Source organism: Mustelus asterias, chromosome 8 (genome assembly GCF_964213995.1).
Source record: "Mustelus asterias chromosome 8, sMusAst1.hap1.1, whole genome shotgun sequence".
NCBI lineage: Eukaryota > Metazoa > Chordata > Chondrichthyes > Carcharhiniformes > Triakidae > Mustelus > Mustelus asterias.
The window spans coordinates 126,257,260-126,284,775 of record NC_135808.1 but is presented as its reverse complement, the minus strand read 5'-3'; the positions used below and the strand labels follow the sequence as shown (position 1 = coordinate 126,284,775).

General features: G+C 46.3%; 1 protein-coding gene across 1 annotated transcript in view; it reads right to left on the bottom strand.

Annotated features, from left to right (window-relative positions):
- The window catches only part of LOC144497536 (calcium-activated chloride channel regulator 1-like), a 42,255-nt gene extending 18,717 nt beyond the window's left edge, over window positions 1–23,538 (bottom strand). The window contains exons 1-5 of the mRNA XM_078218938.1: window positions 23,339–23,538; window positions 22,999–23,142; window positions 12,614–12,764; window positions 9,312–9,417; window positions 5,947–6,112 (exon numbers count right to left, since the gene is read on the bottom strand). Of these exons, the coding sequence (XP_078075064.1) occupies window positions 5,947–6,112; window positions 9,312–9,417; window positions 12,614–12,764; window positions 22,999–23,142; window positions 23,339–23,500 (729 nt within the window). The 5' untranslated portion in view covers window positions 23,501–23,538. The remainder of the gene's footprint in view (window positions 1–5,946; window positions 6,113–9,311; window positions 9,418–12,613; window positions 12,765–22,998; window positions 23,143–23,338) is intronic.
- Between the last annotated feature and the right edge of the window lie 3,978 nt (window positions 23,539–27,516).

Here is a 27,516-nt window from a genome sequence, read left to right as displayed (position 1 = left end):
CATTGATTCCAATGGATATCGGGTGGATTCTCTATCAGGAAGGAATCCAAAATCCAGTTGTAAACCTGTGGACACTGTTCATAATATAACCCTAATGGGCCAAATCTTCTACTCACTGGATTGTAGGGGACCGAACTTGGGGGTAAGGTGTGCATCGGGACCTTGTGTAAGTCGCAATGTTTAGAGCTCCATAGGAATTGTTGGGAAGTTTTAATCTTGACAGGCAATTCCCGTACTCCCCGAGACCCTCCAGGAATGTCTCCGATTCTGAATTAGAGTTGGAGAATTGGAACATTTCCGACTTATTACCTGGATAGGTACCCAAGGAATGTTAGACTGAAAAATCCTGGTCTAACACCTGGGGAACTACAGAACTGACCCTCAGTCACTCACACTGAACATCTGACTTGCCCCCCAGTCCCCGGATTACCTCCCAATGCTTCAACGGCACAGTAGCACAGTGGTTAGCACTGCTGCTTCACAGCTCCAGGGACCTGAGTTCGATTCCCGGCTTGAGTCACTGTCTATGTGGAGTTTGCACATTCTCCTCGTGTCTGAGTGGGTTTCCTCTGGGTGCCCCGGTTTCCTCCCACAGTCCAAAGATGTGTGGGTTAGGTTGATTGGCCATGCTAAAATTGTCCCTTAGTGTCCTGAGATGCATAGGTTAATGGGATTAGTGGGTAAATGTGCAGGGATATGGGGGTGGGATTGTGGTCGGTGCAGACTCGATGGGCCAGATGGCCTCTTTCTGCACTGTAGGGTTTCTATGATTTCTATGAATTACCCCTCCAGACCCCTCTAAACCTGCTGACCACACTCTCCGAACATCCAACTACCCTCAATCAGCCAACTAGCCCTGGTGTGATGCCCAACTAGCGCCCTGACCACCTGGCTAACCTCTCGACTACCTGGCTACCCATATGACCATATCCAACTACCCTTCCAACGAGAAGGGAACTCTTTGTCTCTTCATTGGACACAGGTGAGGTCCCTGAGGATTGGAGGATAGCGAATGTGGTACTGTTATTTAAGAAGGGTAGCAGGGATAACCCGGGTAATTATAGGCCGGTGAGCTTGACGTCCGTGGTAGGGAAGTTGTTGGAGAGGATTCTTAGAGACAGGATGTATGCGCATTTAGAACGGAACAATCTCATTAGTGACAGACAGCATGGTTTTGTAAGAGGGAGGTCGTGCCTTCCAAATTTGGTGGAGTTTTTTGAGGAAGTGACAAAAACGGTTGACGAAGGAAGGATGTCGTCGATATGGATTTCAGTAAGGCATTTGACGAAGTCCCACATGGCAGGTTGGTTAAGAAGGTTAAGGCTCATGGGATACAAGGAGAGGTGGCTAGATGGGTAGAAAACGGGCTTGGCCACAGGATGTGGAGATGCCGGCGTTAGACTGGGGTAAACACAGTAAGAAGTTTAACAACACCAGGTTAAAGTCCAACAGGTTTATTTGGTAGCAAAAGCCACACAAGCTTGTGTGGCTTTTGCTACCACATAAACCTGTTGGACTTTAACCTGGTGTTGTTAAACTTCTTACTGTGTTGGCCACAGGAGACAGAGGGTAGCAGTCGAATGGTCTTTTTCCAGCTGGAGGTCTGTGACCGGTGGTGTTCCGCAGGGCTCTGTACTGGGACCTCTGCCATTTGATATATATAAATGATTTGGAAGAAGGTGTAACTGGTGTTATCAGCAACTTTGCGGATGACACGAAGTTGGCTGGACTTGCGGATAGCGATGAACATTGTCGGACAATACAGCAGGATATAGATAGGCTAGAAAATTGGGCGGAGAAATGGCAGATGGAATTTAATCCAGATAAATGCGAAGTGATGCATTTTGGAAGAACTAATGTAGGGGGGAGTTATACAATAAATGGCAGAGCCATCAAGAGTATAAAACACAGAGGGACGTGGGTGTGCAAGTCCACAAAATCTTGAAGGTGGCAGCACAGGTGGAGAAGGTGGTGAAGAAGGCATATGGTATGCTTGCCTTTATAGGACGGGGTATAGAGTATAAAAGCTGGAGTCTGATGTTGCAGCTGTATAGAACATTGGTTAGGCCACATTTGGAGTACTGCGTCCAGTTCTGGTCGCTGCACGACCAGAAGGATGTGGAGGCTTTAGAGAGAGTGCAGAGAAGGTTTACCAGGATGTTGCCTGGTATGGAGCGTCTTAGCTATGAGGAGAGATTAGGTAAACTGGGCTTGTTCTCCCTGGAAAGACGGAGAATGAGGGGAGACCTAATAGAGGTGTACAAAATTATGAAGGGTATAGATAGGGTGAACAGTGGGAAGCTTTTTCCCAAGTCGGAGGTGACGATCACGAGGGGTCACGGGCTCAAGGTGAGGGGGGCGAGGTATAACTCAGATATCAGAGGGACGTTTTTTACACAGAGCGAGGTGGGGGCCTGGAATGCGCTGCCAAGTAGGGTGGTGGAGGCGGACACGCTGGCATTGTTTAAGACTTACCTGGATAGTCACATGAGCAGTCTGGGAACGGAGGGATACAAACGAATGGTCTAGTTGGACCAATGAGCGGCACAGGCATTGGAGGGCCGAACAGCCTGTTTCCTGTGCTGTACTGTTCTTTGAGACATTCTATTAACCCACCTACTCTCGACTCAAACTTAACCACTTACCCCCTGTCCATACTTACTCCCTCCCTCTACTCACACTTAATCACCTACTCTCTGTTCACACTTACCTCCCTCTGCCCACCCCTGCCCATACTTACCCACCCTCCCTCTTCCCACACAAACCCCTACCCACATTCACCCACCTACCTTGTACCCACACTTACCCATCTAACATATACCCACACTTGCCCACCTCCCCCAATCCACACTTATCCACCTACCCCCTAACCACACTTACATACCTATCCTCTATCCACAGTTAGCCACCTACCTCCAGCCACACTTGCCCACCTACCCCCTATCCACACTTCTCCACCTACTCGCTATGAATCAATGATGTTTTCTGAAGGATGCTACACTCCACATTTCTGGCTCATCAGGATTTGGCAGATCCCAGTAAAAATGCTGATTGGCCATATTTCTATGAGGACTGCTGATCTTTGCAAGATCCGGGACATTACGCTTTTGGAAACAGGAAAAAGACAAAAAGGCCAAATGCTTCGATGTGAAATTCTTCTTTAAAGTGAATTATTTGCGTGTAACAACAGATTTGTTCTGACCTTTCCCAAACAAAGGCCTCTCATAAAGCAAAGGATGGTGCAGTGGTAATGTTACTGGCCAAATAATACTATTGCTCAGATACATGCTCTGGGGATATAGGTTCCAATCCCAGTGTGGTAGCTGGTGGAACAGGGCTCAATTCATAAAACCTGGAATTGAACACGAGTATCACGAATGGTGACCATCGATTCTTGTCAAAATCCATTTGGTTCACAAATACCCTTTAGGGAAGGCAATCTGCCATCCTCACTTGTTCTGGCCCATACGCGACTCCAGAACAACAGCAAATTGCTTAACTTTTACTGGCCCTCTGAGGTGCTGGCGCTGTGGTATTGTTAGTGGACCAGTAATCCAGAGACCCAGGGGAATGCTCTGGGGATTCAGGTTCAAATCCCACCATGGCAGATGGTGAAATTTGAATTCAATAAAAATCTGGAATTTAGTGTCCAATCATGACCATGAAACCATTGTCGATTGTCATAAAATCGCCCCGGAATTGTTAATGTATTTTAGGGAAGGAAATCTGCCTCCCTTAGCAGGTCTGGCCTACATGTGGTTCCAGACCCACAGCAGAGTTTAATGTGGGAAAGTGTGAAGTGCTGCACTTTGGGAAATAATTGATGCCAAAACATTGAATGTATTCAAGCGGTGGCTGGACATAGCACTTGGGACAAAAGGGATCAAAGGTTTTGGGGAAAAAGCAGGCTATTGAGTTGGATGATCAATGAATGGCGGAGCAGGCTCAAAGGGCCATGTGGCCTCCTCGTGCTCCTCTCTTCTATGTTTCTAAATCAAATGATAAGGGTAAGTATACAGTTAATGGCAGGATCCTGAACAGCATTGTTGTCCAGAGGGATCTTGGGGTTCAAGTCCATAGCTTTCTGAAAGTGGCCACTCAATTAGACAGGGTGGGAAAAAAGGCATATGGCATGCTTGCCTTTACTGGTCTGGGCATTGAGTACAACAGTCAAGGTGTCATATTGCAGTTTTATAAAATTTTGGATCGGCTGAAATTAGAGTAATGTGGTCATTTCTGGTCGCCACATTACAGGAAGGATGTGGAGGCTTTGGAGAGGGTGCAAAAGAGGTTTACCAGGATGCTGCCTGGATTGGAGGGTATGAGCTATAAGGAGAGGCTGGACAAACTAGGGTTGTTTTCTCTGGAGCGGCGGAGGCTGAGGGGAGACCTGATAGAAATCTATAAAAATATGAGAGGCATAGATAGGGTTGACAGCCAGAATCTTTTTCCCAGAATGGAAATGTTTAATGCGCACTTAAGGTGAGAGAGGGAAAGTTAAAAGGAGATGTGAAGGGCAAGTTTATTGCATAGAGAGTGGTAGGTGTCTGGGACGTGCTGCCAAGGATAGTGGTGCAGGCTGATACGATAGAGGTGTCTAAGGGGCTTTTAGATAAGCACAGGAATATGCAATGAACAGAGGGATACGGACCAAGGGCAGGCAGAAGTGATTAGTTTAATTTGGCACATCATCGTGGGCCAAAGGGCCTGTTCCTGTGCTGTACTGTTCTATGTTTATGTTCTAACTCTTAATGCCCCTTTGAGGCAGGGATTTTCCGATGTTCCTCCAATGGATTCCAGTCACTCACAATCCGCAGAGTTTTTGGTTGGTGCAATGCGAATGGGTTTTTTAGTTGAGGGGGTTGGTCATTTGTCTGCTCACCAACCCCCCCTCTCCAGCCCCGCAATCCTGCACCCCCTCTCCACCGCTCATTAAATCCACCCCACAGTTGCACACAGCCAGGCAAATGGAAATTATTCCATGACACTTCTGACTTTTGTCTTGTAGGTGACGGAGGGGCTTTGGGGAATCGAAAGGTTAGACTACCCAGCAAAAGCAAAACATCACAGCTGCTGGAAATCTGAGGTAAAAATAGAAAATGCTGGAGGTGTGCAGTGAGAAATTGACTTAATGTTTCAGGTCAATGACCCTTCATCAGTTCTGAGACTATCCAACCTCTTTCAGCTGCAGCATTTATGTGACTGGACCACTCAGGTTTCTGGACAATGGCCCAGGTTCGATTCTGACCTTGGTTGACTTACCCAAGGTGCCAGCCTTACAACTCAGCACTGTCCACTGGGCACCCTGACACTGCCAGCCTGACACCCTGTCTGTGTCAAGGAGCTGGAGCTAAGGGGAGGGATGCGGCCTAGGGGGGTGGGGCCTGAAGGGAGGTAGCACATGAGAGCTGCATACTGAGCAGTTGGGGATCACCGGAGCGGTGATCGACAGCGAGGGTGCAATCCGGGGGTGGGGGGGGGAGCACAATTGGGGGATGAGCGGCGATCATGGGAGTGGGATAGACAATGCCCAGGGAAGGGGAGGGATGGGGGGGGAGTGATAATCTCCCAGTGCATGATACACTCTTGTACATAGTACAGTGAGAGATCGGGGTGCTTGTGCAATAGTGCCCTCCACCAGTCTGCAGCCGGCTTCCCAGCGTGAATAGACTCTGTCCACTCCTCCCACTGGTGAGAATCACACTTTGCTCATTTGTTTTTCTAAGCATCATAAGATTTGATTTTTTCTCTCACTGAAACAATGGGTCTGAAACTCTCCCATTTCACGCTCATTTGGCACTTCGAATTTGTTCAGTAAGATCGCCCCCACAGTCTTTCAAGCCATTCTGGGATCTTCCTGTCCAGTTATCACATCAACTGGAATTGCAAAGGTTAGGATAAGGTTGCTGGAACAAAGTATTATTTGAGAAAGTATCTCTTACTTACATTTGACAGTCCAGTTGTGTACATTATTGAGGAGGATGAAGTCTGCATTTTGTTTGGATAGAATTTACAATTGCCCTTTGGTAACCCTGAGATGGAGTCAATGTCACATGATGGACAGGATATCTCGCTGCACTCAGCAATCCTGCCTTTTATCTCCTCTGAACATCTGAAACCAAAATGATCAAAGGAAATTCTATGATTCTGAGTAACATTTCTAGAACGAGAAATCATTTAATAAAATAGAAAGGGAGGCTGGGATTTTACACTGAGACCAGGAATTCACGCCCAATGTCAACGGATCTTTTGCTGATCCATCTAATTTTCCACCCTGTCTGCAATGGTTCCTGTGGGGATCGGAAAATCCGAGCCAAAGAAAACAGGAGGCCATTTGGTCCGTCATGCCCTTGCTGGGTAAAGAAAGAGTTATTCCTCATTTGGGTCCCTCTTTCTTTTTATTTATTGATTCATGGGATGTGGGCATCACTGGCTAAACCAGCATTTATTGCCCATCTCTAATTGCCCTTGAAAAGGTGGTGGTGAGCTGCCTTCTTGAATCGCAGTGGTACAGGTACACACATAGTGCTGTTAGGGAGCGAGTTGCAGGACCTTGACTCAGCGACAGTGAAGGAACAACCAATATAATTCCAAATCAGAATGGTGAGTGACTTGAAGGAGAATTTCCATGGATCTGCTACCCTTATCCTTTTCGATGGCAGCAGTTGTGAGTTTGAAAGGTGCTGCCTAGGGAGTCTTAGAATGTTTCATCGGTGCATTTTGTACACACTGTTATGCATCCTAGCCTCTGACCTGCACTTTATTTTTATTAATTCATGGCATGTAGGTGCAAATGGCCAGCATTTGTTGCCCATCTCTACTTGGGCTTGAACTGAGTGGCTCGCTCGGCCATTTTAGAGGAAAATTAAGAGTCAACCACCTTGCTGTGGGTCTGAAGTCATATGTAGGCCAGTTAGTAAATTTCCTGTGTTGAGGGATATTAGAGAACCAGATGGTTTTTTACAATTGATGGTCACCATTACTGAGGTTAGGCTAGGAATTCTGCAGTGATTGGGATGTTCGCTGATGACTACACAATGTTCAGCACTATTTGTAACTCCTCTCTAACTGAAGAAGTCCATGTCAAAATATAGCAAGACCTGGGCTGACAAGTGGCAAGTAACATCACACCACACAAGTGTCAGGCAATGACCATCTCCAACACTCTTGACATTCAATGGCATTACCATCACTGCATGTGACACGGTGGCACAGTGGTAAGCACTGCTGCCTCACAGCGCCAGGGACCCGGGCTCGATTCCTGGCTTGGGTGACTGTCTGTGTGGAGTCTGTATGTTCTCCCCGTGTCTGCGTGGGTTTCCTCCAGGAGCTCCAGGTTCCTCCCACAGTCCAAAAGACATGCTGGTTAGGTGCATTGGCTATGCTAAATTCTCCCTCAGTGTAGCCAAACAGGTGCTGGAGTGTGGCGACTAGGGAATTTTCACAGTAACTTCATTGCAGTGTTAATGTAAGCCTACTTGTGACACTAATAAATAAATCTTTGATTTGATTTGTTATTGTCACATGTATTAGTATACAGTGAAAAGTATTGTTTCTTGCGCGCTATACAGATAAAGCATACAGTTCATAGAGAAGGAAAGGAGAGAGTGCAGAATGTGGTGTTACCGTCATAGCTAGGGTGTAGAGAAAGATCAAAAGCCTTGCTAAAATCCATGTAAATATGTCAAATGTGTTACCCCCATTGACCTTCCATCTTCTACCCCAAAAATTCAATCAAGGGAGACGGATGTGGAGTTGCCGGCGTTGGACTGGGGTAAGCACAGTAAGCACAACACGAGGTTAAAGTCCAACAGGTTTATTTGGTAGCACGAGCTTTCGGAGCATTGCCCCTTCATCAGGTGAATGAAGAGTTCGGTTCACAAACAGGGCATATATAGACACAAACTCAATTACAAGATAATGGTTGGAATGCGAGTCTTTACAGGTAATCAAGTCTTTACAGCTGCAGACAATGTGAGTGGAGAGAGGGTTAAGCACAGGTTAAAGAGGTGAGAATTGTCTCCAGCCAGGACAGTTAGTGAGATTTTGCAAGCTCAGGCAAGTCGTGGGGTTACAGATCGTGTGACATGAACCCAAGATCCCGGTTGAGGCCGTCCTCATGTGTGCGGAACTTTTTTATCAGTTTCTGCTCAGCGATTCTGCGCTGTTGTGTGTCGTGAAGGCCGCCTTGGAGAACACTCACCCGAAGATCAGAGGCTGAATGCCCGTGACTGCTGAAGTGTTCCCCGACTGAAGGGCACACTCCTGTCTGGTGATTGTTGAGCAGTGTCCATTCATCTGTTGTTGTAGCGTCTGCGTGGTCTCACCAATGTACCATGCCTTGGGACATCCTTTCCTGCAGCGTATCAGGTGGACAACATTGGCCGAGTCGCAAGTGTCTGTACCGTGTACCTGGTGGATGGTGTTCTCACGTGAGATGATGACATCCGTGTCGATGATCTGGCACATCTTGCAAAGGTTGCTGTGGCAGGTCGTGTGGTGTCGTGGTCACTGTTCTCCTGAAGGCTGGGTAGTTTGCTGTGTACAATGGTCTGTTTGAGGTTGCGCGGTTGTTTGAAGGCAAGTAGTGGAGGTGTGGGGATGGACGGACACAATGTTCCATTCACAAATCCATGCTGACAGTTCTTAATTAATTTGTGCCTTTTTAAATGACAATATTTGCAATCCCACAATCATTTTTCAATAATTTGCCCACCAGCAAAATTAGACCTGTCGGGCAGAATTCTGCGCAACCCTCACCCCCATCCCCTTATTCCCCCCCACTCCCTCCCCCTCCCTCCACCCCCCCCCCCCACTCCATCCCATCCCTCACCCCCCCCCCCCCACTCCATCCCATCCCTCACCAGCCCCCAGTGGGTTCTGAGACGGGGGGAGTGTAAAATTAAATGGATGGGATTCCCCCTGTGATCTTGTCCACCCAAACCCTGATGTAACTTCACACCTAGACAGCCAGCCCCACAGGTGGGAAACCCGCCCATTTATCTATAGGGTCCTTAACTGGCCATTTAATGGCCTTTTCCATCCACTTAATTTTTAGGCTGGTGAAAGTGGGGGCAGGTCGGGTGGGAATGTGGCTTTGCACCTTTTCCCCATCTCAGGTGGGGCGTGGGGGTGTCCCACTCTGAAGATCCCTTCATTATTGGGGTGCCCTCCCCATCAGGACGTTGGAGCTCCAGGACCGTCTATCCCCGGACTACCCCACAACGCTGCAGTGATCCCCCTCGTGACCCCACAGAAATCCTAAAGGACATTTACCAGTGACCAAAGTCATACAATTAGAATTGTCCTACCTTGTTGCTTCATACGTGCCCTTAGATAAATAGAAAGGCTTCTGATTGTTATATTCATCAAAAACTCCCCACTGAAGATGAGCCCATTCATGAACAAAAACTCTCTCTGTAGAAACAGAAGCACTTTTGTTTAAAATTAGATCTTTGTTGTCATTTTCTGTGAGATATAAATGGAATTGATGCATCGGGAAGTTTAAATATTGGTGTTTAACTCTCTTGTCTGTAAAATGCACTCAGTGGCTTGAAGTTACTTTGTGGCTTCACAAAAAAATTCATTCTTCTGTTCCTCCATGTTAGTGCTGGAACTGATTTCTATCGCAATGTTTCTGAGTACGGGATAGAATTAGTCTGTTAAAGGGTTTCGTGGATGTGGTGCTCAATTGAACTGATGGGCAAGGGGATCTGCGTGTACAGGTACACAGGTACACAGGTCACTGAAAGTGGCAATGCAGGTGGAGAAGGTAGTCAAGAAGGCATACAGCATGCTTGCCTTCATCGGCCGGGGTATTGAGTTTAAAAATTGGCAAGTCGTGTTGCAGCTTTAAGAACCTTCGTTAGGCCGCGCTTGGAATATAGTGTTCAATTCTGGTCGCCACACTAACAGAAGGATTTGAAGGCTTTGGAGAGGGTACAGAAAAGATTTACCAGGATGTTGCCTGGTACAGAGGGCATTAGCTATGAGGAGAGGTTGGAGAAACTTGGTTTGTTTTCATTGGAACGACAGAGGTTGAGTTGTGATCTGATAGAAGTCTACAAGATTATGAGAGGCATGGACAGAGTGGATAGTCAGAAGCTTTTTCCCAGGGTGGAAGAGTCAATTACTAGGGGGCATTGGTTTAAAGTGCGAGGGGCAAGGTTTAAAGGAGATGTACGAGGCAGATTTTTTACACAGAGAGTGGTGGGTGCCTGGAACCCGTTGCCGGGGGAGGTAGTGGAAGCGGATACGGTAGTGACTTTTAAGGGGCATCTTGACAAGTACATGAATAGGATGGGAATAGAGGGATATGGTCCCCGGGAGGGTAGCGGGTTTTAGTTAAGTCGGGCAGCATGGTCGGTGCAGGCTTGGAGGGCTGAAGGGCCTGTTCCTATGCTGTAATTTTCTTTGTTCTTTGTTGTTTGAAAGGAGCTAATAAAAAATATATTGCTCTGTTTGTAACATTGCTCTTAGTTCTTTCACTGAGGCCAATTTTGTCTTAAATGTACCTCCCTACTTGTTGTCATAGAAACCACTGCACTCATCTTCATCACCTTCAGGGTTAGCAACTGGGATGATCTTTTTTCTTATCTATTCATTCACAGGATGAGGGTATTCCTGGCTGGGCCACCATTTATTGGCTATCCCGAATTACCACTGAGAAGGTGGTGGGTGAGCTGCCTTCTTGAACCGCTGCAGGCCATGTGGTGTAGGTACACCCACAGTGCTGTTCGGGAGGGAGTTCCAATTTTTGACCCAGTGACAGTGAAGGAATAGCTGACATATTTCCAAGTCAGGATGGTTATTGGCTTGGAGGGGAATTTGCAGTAAGTGATGTTTCCATGTGTTTGCTTCCCTTCTCTTTCTCGGTGGCAGTGGTCACGGGTTTGGAAGGCACTGTCGAAGGAGCCTTGGTGAGTTGCTGCAGTGCATCTTGTAGTGGTACACATTGTTGCCACTGTGCATTGGTGGTGGAGGAAGTGAATGTTTGTGGATGGGGTGCCAATCAATTGGGCTGCTTTGTCCTGGATGGTGTCAAACCCCTGAGTGTTGTTGGAGTACTCATCCAGGCAAGCGGCAAGAATTCCATCACACTCCTGACTTGTGCCTTGTGGATGGTGGACAGGCTTTGGGGAATCTGGAGGTGAGTTGCTCACCGCAGAATTCTTATGCTCTGACCTGCTCAGATAGCCACAGTGTTTATATGGCTAATCCAGTTCGGCTCTTGAACAATGGTAACTCGTGAGGAGGTTGATCGTGGGAGCTTCAGCAATCACAATGCCATTGAATGTCAAGGGGAAATGGCTGGACTCTATTTACGGTATCATAGTGATTAGCACTGCTGCCTCACAGTGCCAGGGACCCGGGTTCGATTCCTGGCTTGGGTCACTGTCTGTGTGGAGTTTGCTCTTTGTCCCCGTGTCTGCGTGGGTTTCCTCCGGGTGCTTCAGTTTCCTCCCACAGTCCAAAGATGTGCAGTTTAGGTGCATTGGCCATGCTAAATTGTGCCTTGATGTCAGGGGGATTAGTAGAGGAAATACGTGGGGTTACGGGGATAAGGCCTGGGTTGGATTGTTGTTGGTGCAGGCTCGATGGGCCAAATGGCCTCCTTCTGCACTGTAGGGATTCTATGATTCTACTGTTGGAAATGGAAATTGCCTGCCATTTATGAGACACTTATTTGCCCAAGCCTGAACTTTGCCCAGGTCTTGCTGTATATGGACACAAAGTATTTGAGGAGTTGTGAATTGTGCTGAATGCTGTGTAATCATCAGCAAACATGCCCATTTCTGAGCTACTGATGGAAGGAAGGTCATTGATAAAACAGCTGAAGATGATTGGGCCTCAGACACTACCTTGAAGAGTACCTGCGATGATGTCTTGGGACTGAGATGATTGATTTCCAACAATCACAATTATCTTCCTTTGTGCCAAGTATGACCCGATAAGTGGAGAGTTTTCCCACATATTCCCACTGACTCCGGTTTTACTCGGGCTCCTTGATGCCATATACAGTTAAATGTCTTGATGTCAAGGACAGTCACTCTCCCATATTCTATTTGTCCTGCACTTTACGGATGGTACATAGCTGGGCAATTTTCCACATTACCAGGTAGATGCCAGTGTTGTGCTGATTGTTCATTGGGAGTGGTGTTTTACCATTTAGAGTCCTGTTGTACTGGAACAGCTTGGCTAGGGCATGGCTAGTCCTGGAGCACAAGGCTTCAGTTGCATTGCTAGAATGTTGTCAGGGCCGATTGCTTTTGCAGTTCTGTCAGCCATTTCTTCATATCATGTGGAGTGAATCAAATTGGCTGAAGCTGGCATCTGTGATGCTGGGGACCTCTGGAGGAGGCTGAGATGGATCATCTACTCAACACTTCTGGCTGAAACTAGTTAATTAAATTCAAATTCCATGAGCTGCTGTGGTAGGATTTGAACCTGTGTTCCCAGAGCATTAACCTAGGCCTCTGGGTCACTAGCAAGCCACATTGCCAGTACCCCGCCACAATCTCCCCATCCCTCTCTCTATCTCTCTCACTAATTGAGCAAAATTTAGGACTCAAAGTACAACAACAATGGTGTTAACTTATTTAAGGTTATTTACCTTTTGGGCCATAAGCTGCAGTCAGACTGTTGTTTAGTATAAAGTTTGGGGTGAAGTGAATGTACCGGCCCTTCTCACCACATCCGCCATACTGGAGAGTGTACGGTTCATCTGCATATTTAAGGTATGGTTCAGCAATGACCACATCAGCCTAGGGAAAGACAAATAGATGTTTTCATGAGAGAATCACTGCACAAGCTCGCACACACTCACACACACACTCACAAACACACACAAATTCCAGCACGCACACACACACACACCCCAGCATGCACACACACACACACACAAACCCCAGCACACACACACACTCACACAAACCCCAGCACGCACACACACACACAAACACACACACACACACAGAAACAAACACAAACCCCAGTACACGCACACACAAACAAACACATACACACCCAAACAGACACATACACACTCACACAAACCCCAGCACACACACACACAAACACACACAAACAAACACAAACCCCAGCACACACACACACAAACACACACACGCACACAGGGTCCAAATTTACCATTGCGTCGTGCCCATTTTTGGGCACGAAAACTTGGTAAAGTCGGGCGTGAGGCGATTAGCGCGATCCACGCCGCATCTGCGCAGATGCCCACTTTAGCAAGGCCCAAAAATGGCCGCAATCCGAATTGCACCCGAAATGGGTGCAATGTCGATTTAAATGCATTTGCATGCATTTAAATTGAATTAATGGGCTGCCCGCCCAACTTTACCAGCGTTTCCCCTTTACCATCACGTTCGCGCGTCCAGATTCGGCGCGAAACAGACCTGCTCGGCAAAGGTCTGTTTTGGGCGCTCCAGCTTCTGAAGAGGTAAGTTCAGAGTTTCCAACAGCTCTCTGACTCAGATCGGTGGTTGGGGGATGGAGGGAGGCGGGTCAGATGTATCTCTGGTGGAGAGGGGGGGGGAGGGAGTCCCGATCATTCTCTGGTCGCGTGGGCAGGCCAGATGGTTTTCTTTTCGGAGGGTGGCGGGGCGGGGAGGGAGGGAGGCCAGATGGATCTCTGGTGGAGGGGGGGCGGACAGCGGAGTCTGCTGCACTCGGCGGGCGATTGGTGGGGGGGGAAGGAGGGCAGAGGGTCGCGATCAGTCTGGGTAGCCGGGTGGGGGTGGGTGGATAAGGGGGAGAGTTATGGTGTGGGGGTGGGGCGATGTCAGTGGGGGCCATCGCTCCTGGGCACTTTATCCACTTTTTGCAGCTCAGGAACGATGTGACAGGCGCGTTTTTCAAATTTTGTTCTCACTGCGCATGCGCAGTTCAGCGATTTGGGCACAATAAGCCCCGCCCACGGCGCGATTCAGACTCGTGATATTTTTTTCAGGCTGAGTGCGTATGGGGGCGCCTGAGAACAGATTTCCAGGTCGGATCTGAATTGCGCCCAGATTCAGCACTTAGAATCAAAATGGCAAAATTGGCCCTAAGTGCTGAATCTGGGCGCAATTCAGATCCGACCTGGAAATCTGTTCTCAGGCGCCCCCATACGCACTCAGTCTGAAAATAAAATCACGAGTCTGAATCGCGCTGTGGGCGGGGCTTATTGTGCCCAAATCGCTGAACTGCGCATGCGCAGTGAGAAAAAAAGTTGCAAAACGCACCCCTGTAACATCACTCCTGGGCTGCAAAAAGCGGATAAAGTGACCCGGGAGCGATGGCCCCCACTGACATCGCCCCACCCCTACAACATAACTGTCCCCCTTATCCATCCACCCTCACCCCACTACCCAGACCAATCGCGACCCTCTGCCCCCCCATTCCTCCCCACCGATCGCCCACAGAGTGGCAGTGGGTCCTGCCTGCCCCCCCCACCAGAGAACGATCTAGCCTTACCCCCCCCCCGCCACCACCAGAGAGCGATCGGTCCTCCCTCCTCCTCCGCGCCCCCCCCTCCCCCCGCCCCCATCCAGAGAATAATCCGGCCACCCTCCCACCCCACCAGAGAACGAACTGGCTTCCTTCCTCCCCCTCAACCCCCCCCCCCCGCCCCCACCAGAGAATGATCTGGCCTCCCTCTTCTCCCCCCACCTTCGCCAGAGATACATCTGATCTGCCTCCCTCCCTCCCCCCCATCACCGATCTGAGTCAGAGAGCCATTGGAAAATCTGAACTCACCTCTTCTGAAGCTGGAGGGCCCGAAACAGACCTTTGTTGAGCAGGTCTGTTTCGCGCCAAATCTGGACGGGCGAACGCGATGGTAAAGGGGGAAATGCTGGTAAAGTTGGGCGGGCAGCCCATTAATTCAATTTAAATACATGCAAATGCATTTAAATCGTCGTTGCACCCGTTTCAGGCGCGGTTCGGATCGCAGCCATTTTTGGGCCTTGGTAAAGTGGGCACTGTGCGGATGCAGGCGTGGTTCGCGCTAATCACGTTATCACGTTTTTGAGCCCGTTAATGGTAAAATCGGGTCCATAGAGTCATGGAGGTTTACAGCATGGAAACAGGCCCTTTGGCCCAACTTGTTCATGCCGCTCTTTTTTTTAAACCCTGAAGCAAGTCCCAATTGCCCGCGTTTGGCCCATATCCCTCTATATCCATCTTACCCATTAGTCTCACAACACCAGGTTAAAGTCCAACAAGTTTATTTGGTAGCACGAGCTTTCGGGGCATTGCCCCTTCATCAGGTGAGTGTAGGGGCAATGCTCCGAAAGGTGCAACGCTCCAAAAGCTCGTGCTGCCAAATAAACCTGTTGGTCTTTAACCTGGTGTTGTGAGACTACTTACTGTGACCACCCCAGTCCAACGCCGGCAACTCCACATCATCTACCCATGTAACTGTCTAAAGGCTTTTTACAAAACAAAATTGTACCCGCCTCTACTACTACCTCTGCAGCCAGCTTGTTCCAGACACTCACCACGCTCTGTGTGAAAAAATTGCCCCTCTGGACACTTTTGTATCTCTCCCCTCTCACCTTAAACCCATGCCCTCTAGTTTTAGACTCCCCTACCTTTGGGAAAAGATATTGACTATCTAGCTGATCAATGCCCCACATTATTTTATAGACCTCTATAAGGTCACCCCTCAGCCTTCTATGCTCCAGAGAAAAAAGTCCCAGTCTATCCAGCCTCTCCTTATAACTCAAACCATCAAGTCCCGGTAGCATCCTAGTAAATCTTTTCTGCACTCTTTCTAGTTTAATAATATCCTTTCTACAATAAGGTCACCAGAACTGTGCACAGTATTCCAAGTGTGGCCTTACCAATGTCTTGTACAACTTCAACAAGACGTCCCAACTCCTGTATTCAATGTTCTGGTCAATGAAACCAAGCATGCTGAATGCCTTCTTCACCTAGATCTCTTTGCTCTGTAACTCTCCCCAACGCCCTACCATTAACTGAGTAAGTCCTGCCCTGGTTCAATCTACCAAAATGCATCACCTCGCATTTGTCTAAATTAAACTCCGTCTGCCATTTGTCAGCCCTGGCCCAATTGATCAAGATCCTGTTGCAATCCGAGATAACTTTCTTCACTGTCCACTATGCCACCAATCTTGGTATCATCTGCAAACTTTCTAACCATGCCCCCTACATTCTCATCCAAATCATGAATATAAATGACAAATAAAAGTGGACCCAGCACGGATCCCTGAGGCACACTGCTGGTCACAGGCCTCCAGTTTGAAAAACAACCCTCTCCAACCACCCTCTCGCTTCTGTCATCAACACCGGCATCTCCACATTCTGTCATCAAGCCAATTTTGTATACATTTAGCTACCTCACCCTGGATCCCATGAGATTTAACTTATGCAACAACCTACCATGCGGTACCTTGTCAAAGGCCTTGCTAAAGTCCACGTAAACATCAATTGAGTACTTATCCAGTCAGCAGCTATTGTGTTGTGCAATCATAGTTGCCTGACTGGACATGATTCATAGACTGAGAGCTGTGTACAAAATTGCCTGCGATTGGGAACGAAGGAGGAGGCCATTCAGCCCACTGAATCCCTGTTAGTTCTTTCGAGCAACTCACCTCATCTCAACACCCACACCGCCATTTTCCCTGTAGTTCTGCAAATATTTTTTTCTTTAAATCATTCTCTTTTGAAAGCTGTGCTTGAATCTGCCTTCACCCAAATCTCAAGCAGCCCATTGCAGAACCGAATCACTCATTACAGAAAAGATTTTCCTCGTGGTGCTGTTGCTTCTTTAGCTGTGATAATGGGAATGCAATTGATTTTATATATATATATATATCAATTGCACTACCATCATCACAGCTAAAGAAGCAAGGAAAGCCTTTTCTGTAATAAGTGATTCGGTTCTGTAATGGGCTGCTCTAATGTATATATATAGTTTGCTTTATGTTTAAAAATTCAGCTTTTTTCTACGGTCAATCAGTATGTCTGGTAGGAATGCAGCTCAGATGCTGGGAGAGCAGGATAATTATTCATTTTAGTCATGTGGTGTTTACTTTGGCTGGAGCTTATGGATTTTTGTTGATAGATGGATATTTCCCCTGAAGCTTTTAATTAGGTTGATTGAAAAGGTCATGAGTTATCCAGCAGATGTTGCTGTGGTGATGGGAAGAGCTACGTCTGTGGCAGTGAAAAAAATTAAGTTAATAGGACAGCTGAAGTCAGAGGCATGTGCAGGCTGTCCCTGAGAATTCATGCGCTCTCCACAAAATCTCTCTCTGAAAGCTTCAAGATTGACAACACAATTTATAGCAAGTATGCCTGGATTTGCTAACTATTTATTTGAAAGTGTTTTTGAACTATGCGTGAATGCGACTTATTTGGAACTGGAACAGTCAAAGCTAGAAACTAAAGTTGCTTCCTTTCATTTTGTTCAAGCCCATGCTGCACTCACACGGAAGTGCTTTGAAGCAGGGATTACTGCAGTGATGCTGGAAAACGTGAATACAGGCTGATAATGCCCTGTGCAAGCCCCTGGTGTCTCACATCTCTGCTCAAATCACTGAGACCCAAGGCTCATTACAGCACCCTACATTCATCCTGACTGAGTACAGAGCAGAGACTGGGCCCAAAAACCAATGGAATTATTTTCTCTGCAGTCTAACAACTCCATTGGTTGCTTCCTTTGTCATTGAATTAGGGAGTGGTGTGGGGGGTGACAGGAATTTAAAGGGTAGTTTTCAGAAACTATTCCCAGCGTGGAACCTTGTCCTCAGGGAGCACAGGCAGGATTCCAGACATTCAGTCCACACCATTAACTATCCATGTTAAAAATTGTCTGTCTACTACTCCTAATTATAAATTCCAAACAATTTGCATTTATATCCTGCCTTTAATGTAGTAAAACATCCCTTCACGGGAGCCTTGTCAAAACACAGAATCACATATGGCGATAGTGGGCCAGGAGACCAAGAACTGGGTCAAGGAAGTAGGTTTTAATGAGTGTCTTGAAAGAGAGAGAGAGCTTGAGAAATGGAGAGGTCTAAGGAGGAAATTCCAGAGCTTCAGGGCCATGAGGCCATGACTACCAATTAAAATCGAAGAGACTCATGTCAAGGGGCTGGAATTAGATGAGTGGGTCATGGGGCTGGAGGAGATTACAGAGTTGGGATGGGGACAGGTCATGTAGAGATTTGAAAATAAGGACAAGGACTGGAAATGTGGTGTGGACGGCTTGCCATTTTCATAGAATTATAGAATGGCTACAGTGCAGAAGGAGGCCATTTGCACCATCGAATCTCCAACAGAGCATCTTACCCAGACCCTATCCCCGTAACCCCACGTATTTACCCTGCTAATCCCCCTAACCTACACATCATGGGACACGAAGGGGAAATTTAGCATGGCCAATCCATCTAAGCTACACATCATGGGACACTGAGAGGAAATTTAGCATGGCCAATCCACCTAACCTGCACATCTTTGAACTGTGGGAGGAAACCGGAGCACCCGGAGGAAACCCATGCAGACACAGGAAGAATGTGCAAACTCCACACAGACAGTGACCCGAGGCCGGAATTGAACCCGGGTCCCTGGCGCTGTGAGACAGCAGTGCTACCCACTGTGCTGCCCACATTTTCCATGCAGAATGGGGCAGAAAACCATTGATTTAATGCTTCTGATGGTTTTCTGTCCATCATGCGTGGTATCTATAGGGAGTGAGTGCTGAATTCACAATAAGTGTCTCCCAGTACAGAAGGCTTTGTCCTGGCAGCACAACTTCATGAAGTGATCTCCTTAGTAAAGTATTGGCAGAGGAGGGGAGAAGGTAATGGGTTCATAAGGGCACAAAATTACTTAATGGATTGGTGTGAAGATTATTGTAAGTTATAAATAGGAAAGTTCAGCCTATAGTAGTGTTCTGATAATTAGTATTCTGAAGCTGCAAAGCACAATTCATGAACAACTAAGGTTCAAACCACTCTCACGAATGGCAATATTAGTCAGAATTTGATCGTCCTGCTCGCCACGGAAATTGGAACAGGCGAGCGGTGGACCGTGGAATGTCCGTTGACCTCGGGCAGGATTTTACAGTTTTGGGGCGAGTGAGGCCATAAAATCCCACCCAACATTGACTATGATTGGTCTGCCCTATGGAATTTACTAATTTCTGAAAATTTTCCCATGATATGGACACGGATTGTTAATATTTTTAGGATTCAGGTGCGTACAGTGCACAGCACAGAACTGGCTGTTCAGCACCACTTGTCTGTGCTGGTGTTTATGCTCTGCATGAAACTACTTTGTCTAAACATAACGCTTCTACACCTTTTTATCCACAAGTCACGATCGAGGTTCCCCTTGAATAGATTTATGGTATTGATGGAGAAGCTAGATAATGACTTGTGGATAAAAAGGTGTAGAAGCGAACACTGTTATGTTCAGACAAAGTAGTTTCATGCAGAACATAAACATCAGCACAGACAAGTGGCCTGGGATGCTTAGTACATGCTCCTGCTGGGTGTGTTTTTGGCAAGGCACCCCTGAGTTTAACCTCATAATAGTGGGGTGGGGGAGTTGTGGGGGGTGGGGGAGGGGAGAGGAGGGGAGGGGTGGCATTAAAATTGGGAACCTGCTTGCCATATTTCAATAGATAATCAAGGGTCAATTAGACTTTTTACCAAGCCAATTGATCCTGATAAAACACTGCCCATGACATAAAATGTTTGGTGTGGGCGGGTGAGCGTGAGCGAGCAGCCCGATTTTTGATATCAACTCTTCAAAGAATAGGAAGGAAAGGGGGGGGGGAGGAATTCTATCTTCAGGGGCTGTCTATACGGATTGGGGGAGGGGGGCCAGACCTCTCCTTTCTTCCTACCCACTGGCAGCTTTAAACCCACAACGCCATCTCTAACCAGCCCAAATCCTTCTGTCAAGACCCCAGATTTATCTGTCTCCAGGATCCACTGGGTCTTCTTCTTCCTCCTCCTCCTCTTGCATCCCTGGCAGAGCCCATGAATGCACTCTTGGCGCTGTGGGGACTGATCAACCCGGAGCTCTCAAGTGTATGACCCAAGAGGAGCTTTATGGCTGCAGGGCAGGTTGACGTGAAGTGGCTTGGCTTCTAACCACTCTTTGGCCAAAGAAATTTCTCCTGAATTCCTGACTGGATTTATTACTGACTATTTGATATTTAAAACCTTTCCTTTTGTATTGGAGGGTAGGCCTTGTGGCACAGTGGTTGTGGTCCTGTCTCTGAATCAGAAGCTCTGGTTTCAAGTCCCACCTCAGGACTTGACGAGCACAGAAGTTACTTTCATGATGTGGTGAAACAGATTGATTATCAGCCTATAAATCCTTCCAGTGTGCCTAATGGCCGGAGGTAAGAGTGGGAGAGCTTCCTGGTCAGCCATACTGCAGGTGTCCAGATCACCAACAACCTGTCCTGGTCCTCCCATGCCATCACTATAGTTAAGAAAGCCCACCAACGCCTCTACTTTCTCAGAAGACAAAGGAAATTTGGCATGTCAGCTGCAACTCTGACGAACGTTTACAAATGCACCAGAGAAGGCATTCTTTCTGGTTGTATCACAACTTGGTATGGCTGCTGCTCTGCCAAGACCGCAAAAAACTACAAAATGTCATGAATGCAGCCCAATCCATCACGCAAACTAGCCTCCCATCCATTCACTCTGTCCACATTTCCCACTGCCTCGGCAAAGCAGCCAGCATAATTAAGGACCTCACGCACCCTGGACATTCTCTCTTCCAACTTCTTCCTTCGGGAAGAAGGTACAAAAGTCTGAGGTCACGTACCAACTGACTCAAGAACAGCTCTTTCCCTGCTGCTGTCAGACCTTTGAATGGACCTACCTTGCATTAAGTTGATCTTTCACTACACCCTAGCTATGACTGTAACACTACATTCTGCATTCTCTCCTTTCCTTCTCCTTGAACGGAATGCTTTGTTTGTATAGCACGCAAGAAACAATACTTTTCACTGTATGTTAATACGTGTGACAATAATAAATCAAATTAAATCAAGAAGGCAATGGCAAACACTGCAGTACACAAGCGTGATCATGGTGCAATCCAATGGGAGCCCGTGGTTGGCAATGCCCTCTTCAGGCAATGGTACCTGGAGGAGGAGGAGAGGTTTTGCACAAATGGAAAAGCTTCTTTGATTTAACTGGATGGCAAACCAGCTGCGAAAGAGCCAGGATTTCTCCAACCTCGCCGGCAGCTGGGATTCTCTGGTCCCACTGCTGTGAATGGAGATTTTATTAAGGGCCAAATTCTCCATTCTTGCTGGTAGCGGTGGCGGGGTGAACGAGATCGGAGAACCCAGGCCAGGATCTCAGATCGAATACTTCACTCTGACGCTGTGCTGTTAAAAACAGAATAGTGTTTGCCTCCTCAGAAAATGGATAATCTCACTTTCTGTGCGTCTGTGGGAATAATAAGGTGTTATATAAATTGATCTGTTTAATTCTACTTTTGGATCTCAAACAAGTGGCACCATGCATTTCGGAATAGGAGAAGGCCATTCGCTCTGTAAGGATTGTAGCTAATCTGTACGTTAACTCTGTCTACATGCTTGGATTCTATAATCTGTAATACCCATGCTTAACACAAACAGACCAACCTCAATTTCAGAATTTTCACTCAGCCCACAGCCTGGGGTTTGACACACCAACATCTCCACAGTCCATATTATACAACTTTCAAAATTAAACACTTCCGCTTTCCTCTTTTCCAACTATTACACATGTTTAAACAAAAAGACAACACTCCAAATAACTACACACCAGCAGTTTAAAGTTTATTTATTGGTGTCAGAAAGCTTGCATTAACACTGCAATGAAGTTACTGTGAAGATCCCCTAGTCGCCACACTCCGGCGCCTGTTCGGGTACACTGAGGGAGAATTTAGCATGGCCAATGCACCTAACCAGCACGGCTTTGGACTATGGGAGGAAACTGGAGCACCTGTAGGAAGCCCACACAGACTCGGGGAGAACGTGTAGACTCTGCAACATGACCCAAGCTGGGAATTGATTCCCGATCCCTGGCGCCATGAGGCAGCAGTGCTAACCACTGTGCCACCCCCAAAAAAGGAACATTTCACAAATTTGCACGTCATCCTTGCGCACGGAGGCAAGGTGGCACAATGGTTTGCACTGCTGCCCCATAGCACCAGGGACGGGAATAGGGCATGGGTGGGATTGTGGTCTGTGCAGACTTGATGGGCCAAATGGCCTCCTTCTGCACTGTCCGGGTTCTATAATTCTAATTAGAGTAAAGCTCATCAGAGCAAAGTTTATTTCCCTCCACACACACTGCCCCTTCCAGCTCAACCCATCTGTAATCCAAAGCTTTCAAATGGGCAAGAGAGAAAAATCCAACACTCAGATACAACATTCCCAATAACTAACACATCATTTTCATGATAAAATGGGCAGAGTTGTGGAACTCGATCCTCAAAAGGACCCTCAGAAATTCTGGAATAACATGTAATAACACTTTCTGACACCACTGACTGTTCATTGCAAAGTATTTTCTTTGAAATGAAATTCACATGAAATGTAATATACAATTCAAAATTTAGAAGTTTTAGTGCAATCTGTATAAAATAGCTTTATACATACAATATATACTTTATTTTTAGAATTTATAACATAGAGAATACATAATTTCATACATATCATTTGCTTTTTCTTGTTATTGAATTACCCCCTGACTTGTTGTGGGAGAGAAGCCGTTAAGTAATCGCTAATCTTCAGGCGAAGTACACAGTTTATCGAAAGTCTGCTGCCAGACTCCGCTGAGAATTCCCTCGGAGCTGCACCCCCTTCCTCCTCCGCCGCCGAAACTTTGTCAAACATTCGGCGCAAATCCTCCCCCCAACCCCGTGAAGTGCTGAAGGGGGTTTGAGAAATTCTCGGGGTTGCAGAGGGAGCAGCTGGAAGGCATTTCTCACTTTTCGCTGCTCACTTACCTTCTGGTAGGATTCAGTCGTGGGTCTGTGAACCGAGCTGGAAATAACTGACCATGTTTTCGGCAGCAGGATTTTCACATCTGAAAAATAAACTTGTCGCTTGGTCGCTTGGTGGAGGTAGGAAGAGGCAGCAGTCACTATTTCCTGTAAAGCAAAGACAAATTTTAAATCAATACCATGTTTCATGAATCGAGCAAAGACAGGGAAGAGGATATAACATATTCCTCTAACTCTCCCTCTCCTCACCAAATCCTGAATTCTAAATAATAACGTACAACATGAAACACAGTCACAAAGCAAGAGCTATTAGTTCTCTTGGGACAGCACATCAATGCCTCACCTTAATATTTTCTATAAGGTTGTCATCACGTTGGACTCGAGGGTTAATAGCAATAACTATGTCTCTATATCCATTATTTTCCAGCCTTGCTCCAGAAGAATTTATAACATAATCACACACAATGCAGCTGAGCACAAAGGCGAAGGTTTCTTGGAACCTCATTGTTGCACCCTGACTGTCTGCACCAATATCTTCCTTCACTGTGACGTCCGATTAATATACTGACTGATCTCATGATTTGGCAGTAACACAGGGGTACTGTGTGAGCTGGAACTGAATGGATATTAAAAGAAAGTAAGAAGTTTAACAACACCAGGTTAAAGTCCAACAGGTTTATTTGGTAGCAAAAGCCTGTTGGACTTTAACCTGGTGTTGTTAAACTTCTTACTGTGTTTACCCCAGTCCAACGCCGGCATCTCCACATCATAGTTAAAAGAAAGCCAGTGGGTTTGGGAGAAAAGAACACGAATCATCGAAATTTTAGCATCGACTGCCAGGCACTTCCAATAGCTGCTCCCATGTGAATTCAAGAGGGAATTGGAAATTCCCCCAGGCCCAATGGCAGAATTCTGAGATTGCCACAGAGATGAACAAGAATCCCGAACAAATAAAGAGCAGCAACTGTATTATCAGTGATGGAGTGTGACAGGTTGCACTCTAGACCTCACTGGGGAGCAGAAAAATTATACTTTTGTGAAACCTGAAGGCCTTGAAGACTCAGAATGAACTCTCTCCTGATAGGAACATAGGAATTAGGAGCAGAAGGAGGCAAATTCAGCCCTTCGAGCCTGCTCCGCCATTCAATCAGATCATGGCTGATCTCTCCCTGGTCTCAAATCCACCTCCCCATCTTTTCCCCATATCCCTTATCCCTTTTTAAAATTAGAAATCTATCTCGCTTCTTCTTGAAACCATTCACCGATTCAGACGCCTCCGCGCTATGAGGCAGAGAGTTCCACAAATTCACTACCGTCTGCAAGAAGTAATTCCTCCTCATCATAGTTTTAAATCTATCGCCTCTCAACCTATAGCTGTGGCTTCTTGTTCTAGATTGCCCCATAAGAGGAAACATTTGTTCTATGTTTTATATACCTCGAACAGATCCCCTGTCATCCTTCTAAACTCCAGCGGGTACGAGCCCAAACTGTTTAATCTCTCCTCATATATCAGTCCTTTCATTCCCGGAATCAATCTGGTGAACCTCCTCTGAACTGCCTCCAATGCCACCACAACCTTCCTCAAAAAGAGACCAAAACTGGACACAATACTCCAGATGTGGATGTCATTTATGAACACCATGGACAGAATCTTGTGTTCTCACTAATGGCGAACTTGAAGACAGGAAGCACATTTAATTAGGTGGCATGGTGGCATACTGGAACCCGACTGCCAGGAGTAAGAACATTGCAATGTTACAATCCCAGCTAATGCTGATATTGGACAAGCTTTTTTTTTTAGAAATCGTGGAGGAAAGTTCCTGAAGGAGTTTGCTGATGAATCTTTAACGCAAAGAATGAAACTTTTATTAAACAAGAAATAATGAGCAACTTTACAGCAGACAAAAAGGTTGGAAAGATCTCAATACAAATGCCAGAAAATTATTCAAATGTTCACGATTCCTTCTCTCCAGCTACTTTTATGGACACCTACAAATTTGGGAAGATGAAACACTTTACCGTATCTCTCTTATACTAAGTAAGCAGTACATGTGAATTAATAGGTGAAATGTGGTCAGACACCATGCTCTAAAGTTCCTCAACTTTCTCAGAAAACTAAGGAAATTTGGCATGTCAGCTACGCCTCTCACCAACTATTACAGATGCACCATAGAAAGCATTCTTTCTGGTTGTATCACAGCTTGGTACGGCTCCTGCTCTGCCCAAGACCGCAAGGAACTACGAAACTAAATGTAGCCCAATCCATCATGCAAACCAGCCTCCCATCCATTGACTCTGTCTACACTTCCCGCTACCTCGGCAAAGCAGCCAGCATTATTCAGGACCCCACGCACCCCGGACATTCTCTCTTTCACCTTCTTCCGTCAGGAAAAAGATACAAAAGTCTGAGATCACGTTCCAACTGACTCAAGAACAGCTTCTTCCCTGCTTCTATCAGACTTTTGAATGGACCTATCTTGCATTAAGTTGACCTTTCACTACACCCTAGCTATGACTGTAACACTACATTCTGCACTGTTGAAGGGAGATTTAAAGAATAGGTTTAGAGGGAACAATATCCTTGATTTAGGTGCCTGTGTAACAATTTATATTCAAAGGTACCTGTACAGCAATTTATAATAGCAGGAATAAATAATATGTAATAAATATGTCTGAATTTACTGTTATACAACCACAAAGGGCATGCATGAAAACTCCACCATGTTAACAGGAGCTCAGGATAGTAAAATGACACAAGATGGATGCTAGCTTTTAGCCACATTCCTGAATACCATTAGCTGGCTTGAGCACAAACTTGTGCACAATAGACCACAGATACTGGTGACTGGTACCAGTCTATGATCTGAAGTCTCGGATGAAAACCAGACACGGAGGATTAGGGAGGACAGTCATGGGAGATGATAAGGAGACCCACTGGACAAGGAGTATTGTACACTCAAGGACTCCAGGTGGGAGAAAGAAAGATAATATTGATGAGGTACCATGAGTCGTGTCCATGAGACCACGAGCTGATCATGCACAAGCCCACCTTACGTAATGCCTTTTTCGTTGGATATGTGACTGCTGTATGTAATCTGTAATCAATGTTATTGGACAAGGTCCAGCCTTGATCGGCTGTGTCAGTGGCTGATTAACCATTAGGGTGAGTAGGCTTAAGCCTAGGGGCCCGGAAGGGAGGGGGGCCTGAGAGCAAAAAAAAATTGGTTTAACCCTTTTAAGGGTGAATAAATTTTCATAACTGTTCAGGTGAGCGTTCATTTTCGGCACTGAAGAGGATGAAATTCTATTTGCGCTCAACAATGAGAGATGAGAAACTTAGTCATCTGGCACTCATGCACATTGAATTGAAAAGGATGTTTTTCCTTTGTTTGTCGGAGAGAGGCACTGGGTTTAACAGAAGCCATCTGCCCGCCGGCGAAAATAAATCGTTTGATGCGAGGACCAACCCTGTGCTTTGAGTGATTTCTTTGAGATTCTCTCCCGCTAACATGCACTCTCTTGTTTCCTTCTCTATGAATGATATACTTTGTCTGTATAGCACGCAAGAAACAATACTTTTTGCTGCATGTTAATACATGTGACAATAATAACTCAAATCAAATCAAATCAAGTAAATGACAGATGGGACCAAAGCCGACTCTGTGGATTTCTCATAACATCACCTGTCACACCGTGAGCCAAACAGTCTCACTGAAACTCTGGGTGGAATTTTCCCACTTTTGGCAAAGTGTTTCTGCATGGTGTTTTTAGCCACTTTGAAGAACAAAATTTTTGCATAGGTTTCACACTGACTCCATGGGGGGGGTGGCCTATTACTCGCTCACTCCTCCTTCAGCTGAGCACTCCATTAATTGGGGCACTCCATTTCAAGGCCACCCAAAGTGCTACCCAACCACTTGTTCATGGTCCAAAAATGAGAATGACTGTTAAGAAGTCAGCCCGTAGATTCAGGGAGACATCTGTGAATGGGAACCCAGGTAGGAATTCAGAGAGGGGAGAACAAAAACAAGAGAAAAGACAGCAAGGAGAATAAGAAAAGTGATAGGCAGAGAAATCAAGGGCCAGAATCAGATAATGCCACAGTAAAAAATAATCGGAACAGGACAAGGAATGTTAAAAGGACTGGCATTATGGTTTTGTACCTGAATGCTCAGCGCTTTTGAAATACAATGGATGAATTAGTTGCACAGTTAGATGTAAAGGAAAATGATATCGTTGAAATTACAGAGACATGGCTCCAATGTGACTATGCATGGGAACAAAACATTGAGGACTATTCAGTGTTTAGGAAAGACAGACAGAAAGGAAAAGATGTTGGAGTTGCATTATTGATTAAAGGAGATATCAGTACAATATTGAGCAAAGATATTAGCACAGATGATGTGGAATCTGTATTGGTCGAGTTAAGAAACATTGAGGGGCAAAAAACATTCGTGGAGGTGGTTCACAGACCGCTAATCTGTAGTGGTAATGTTGGGAATAGCATTTAGTTAGGAAATC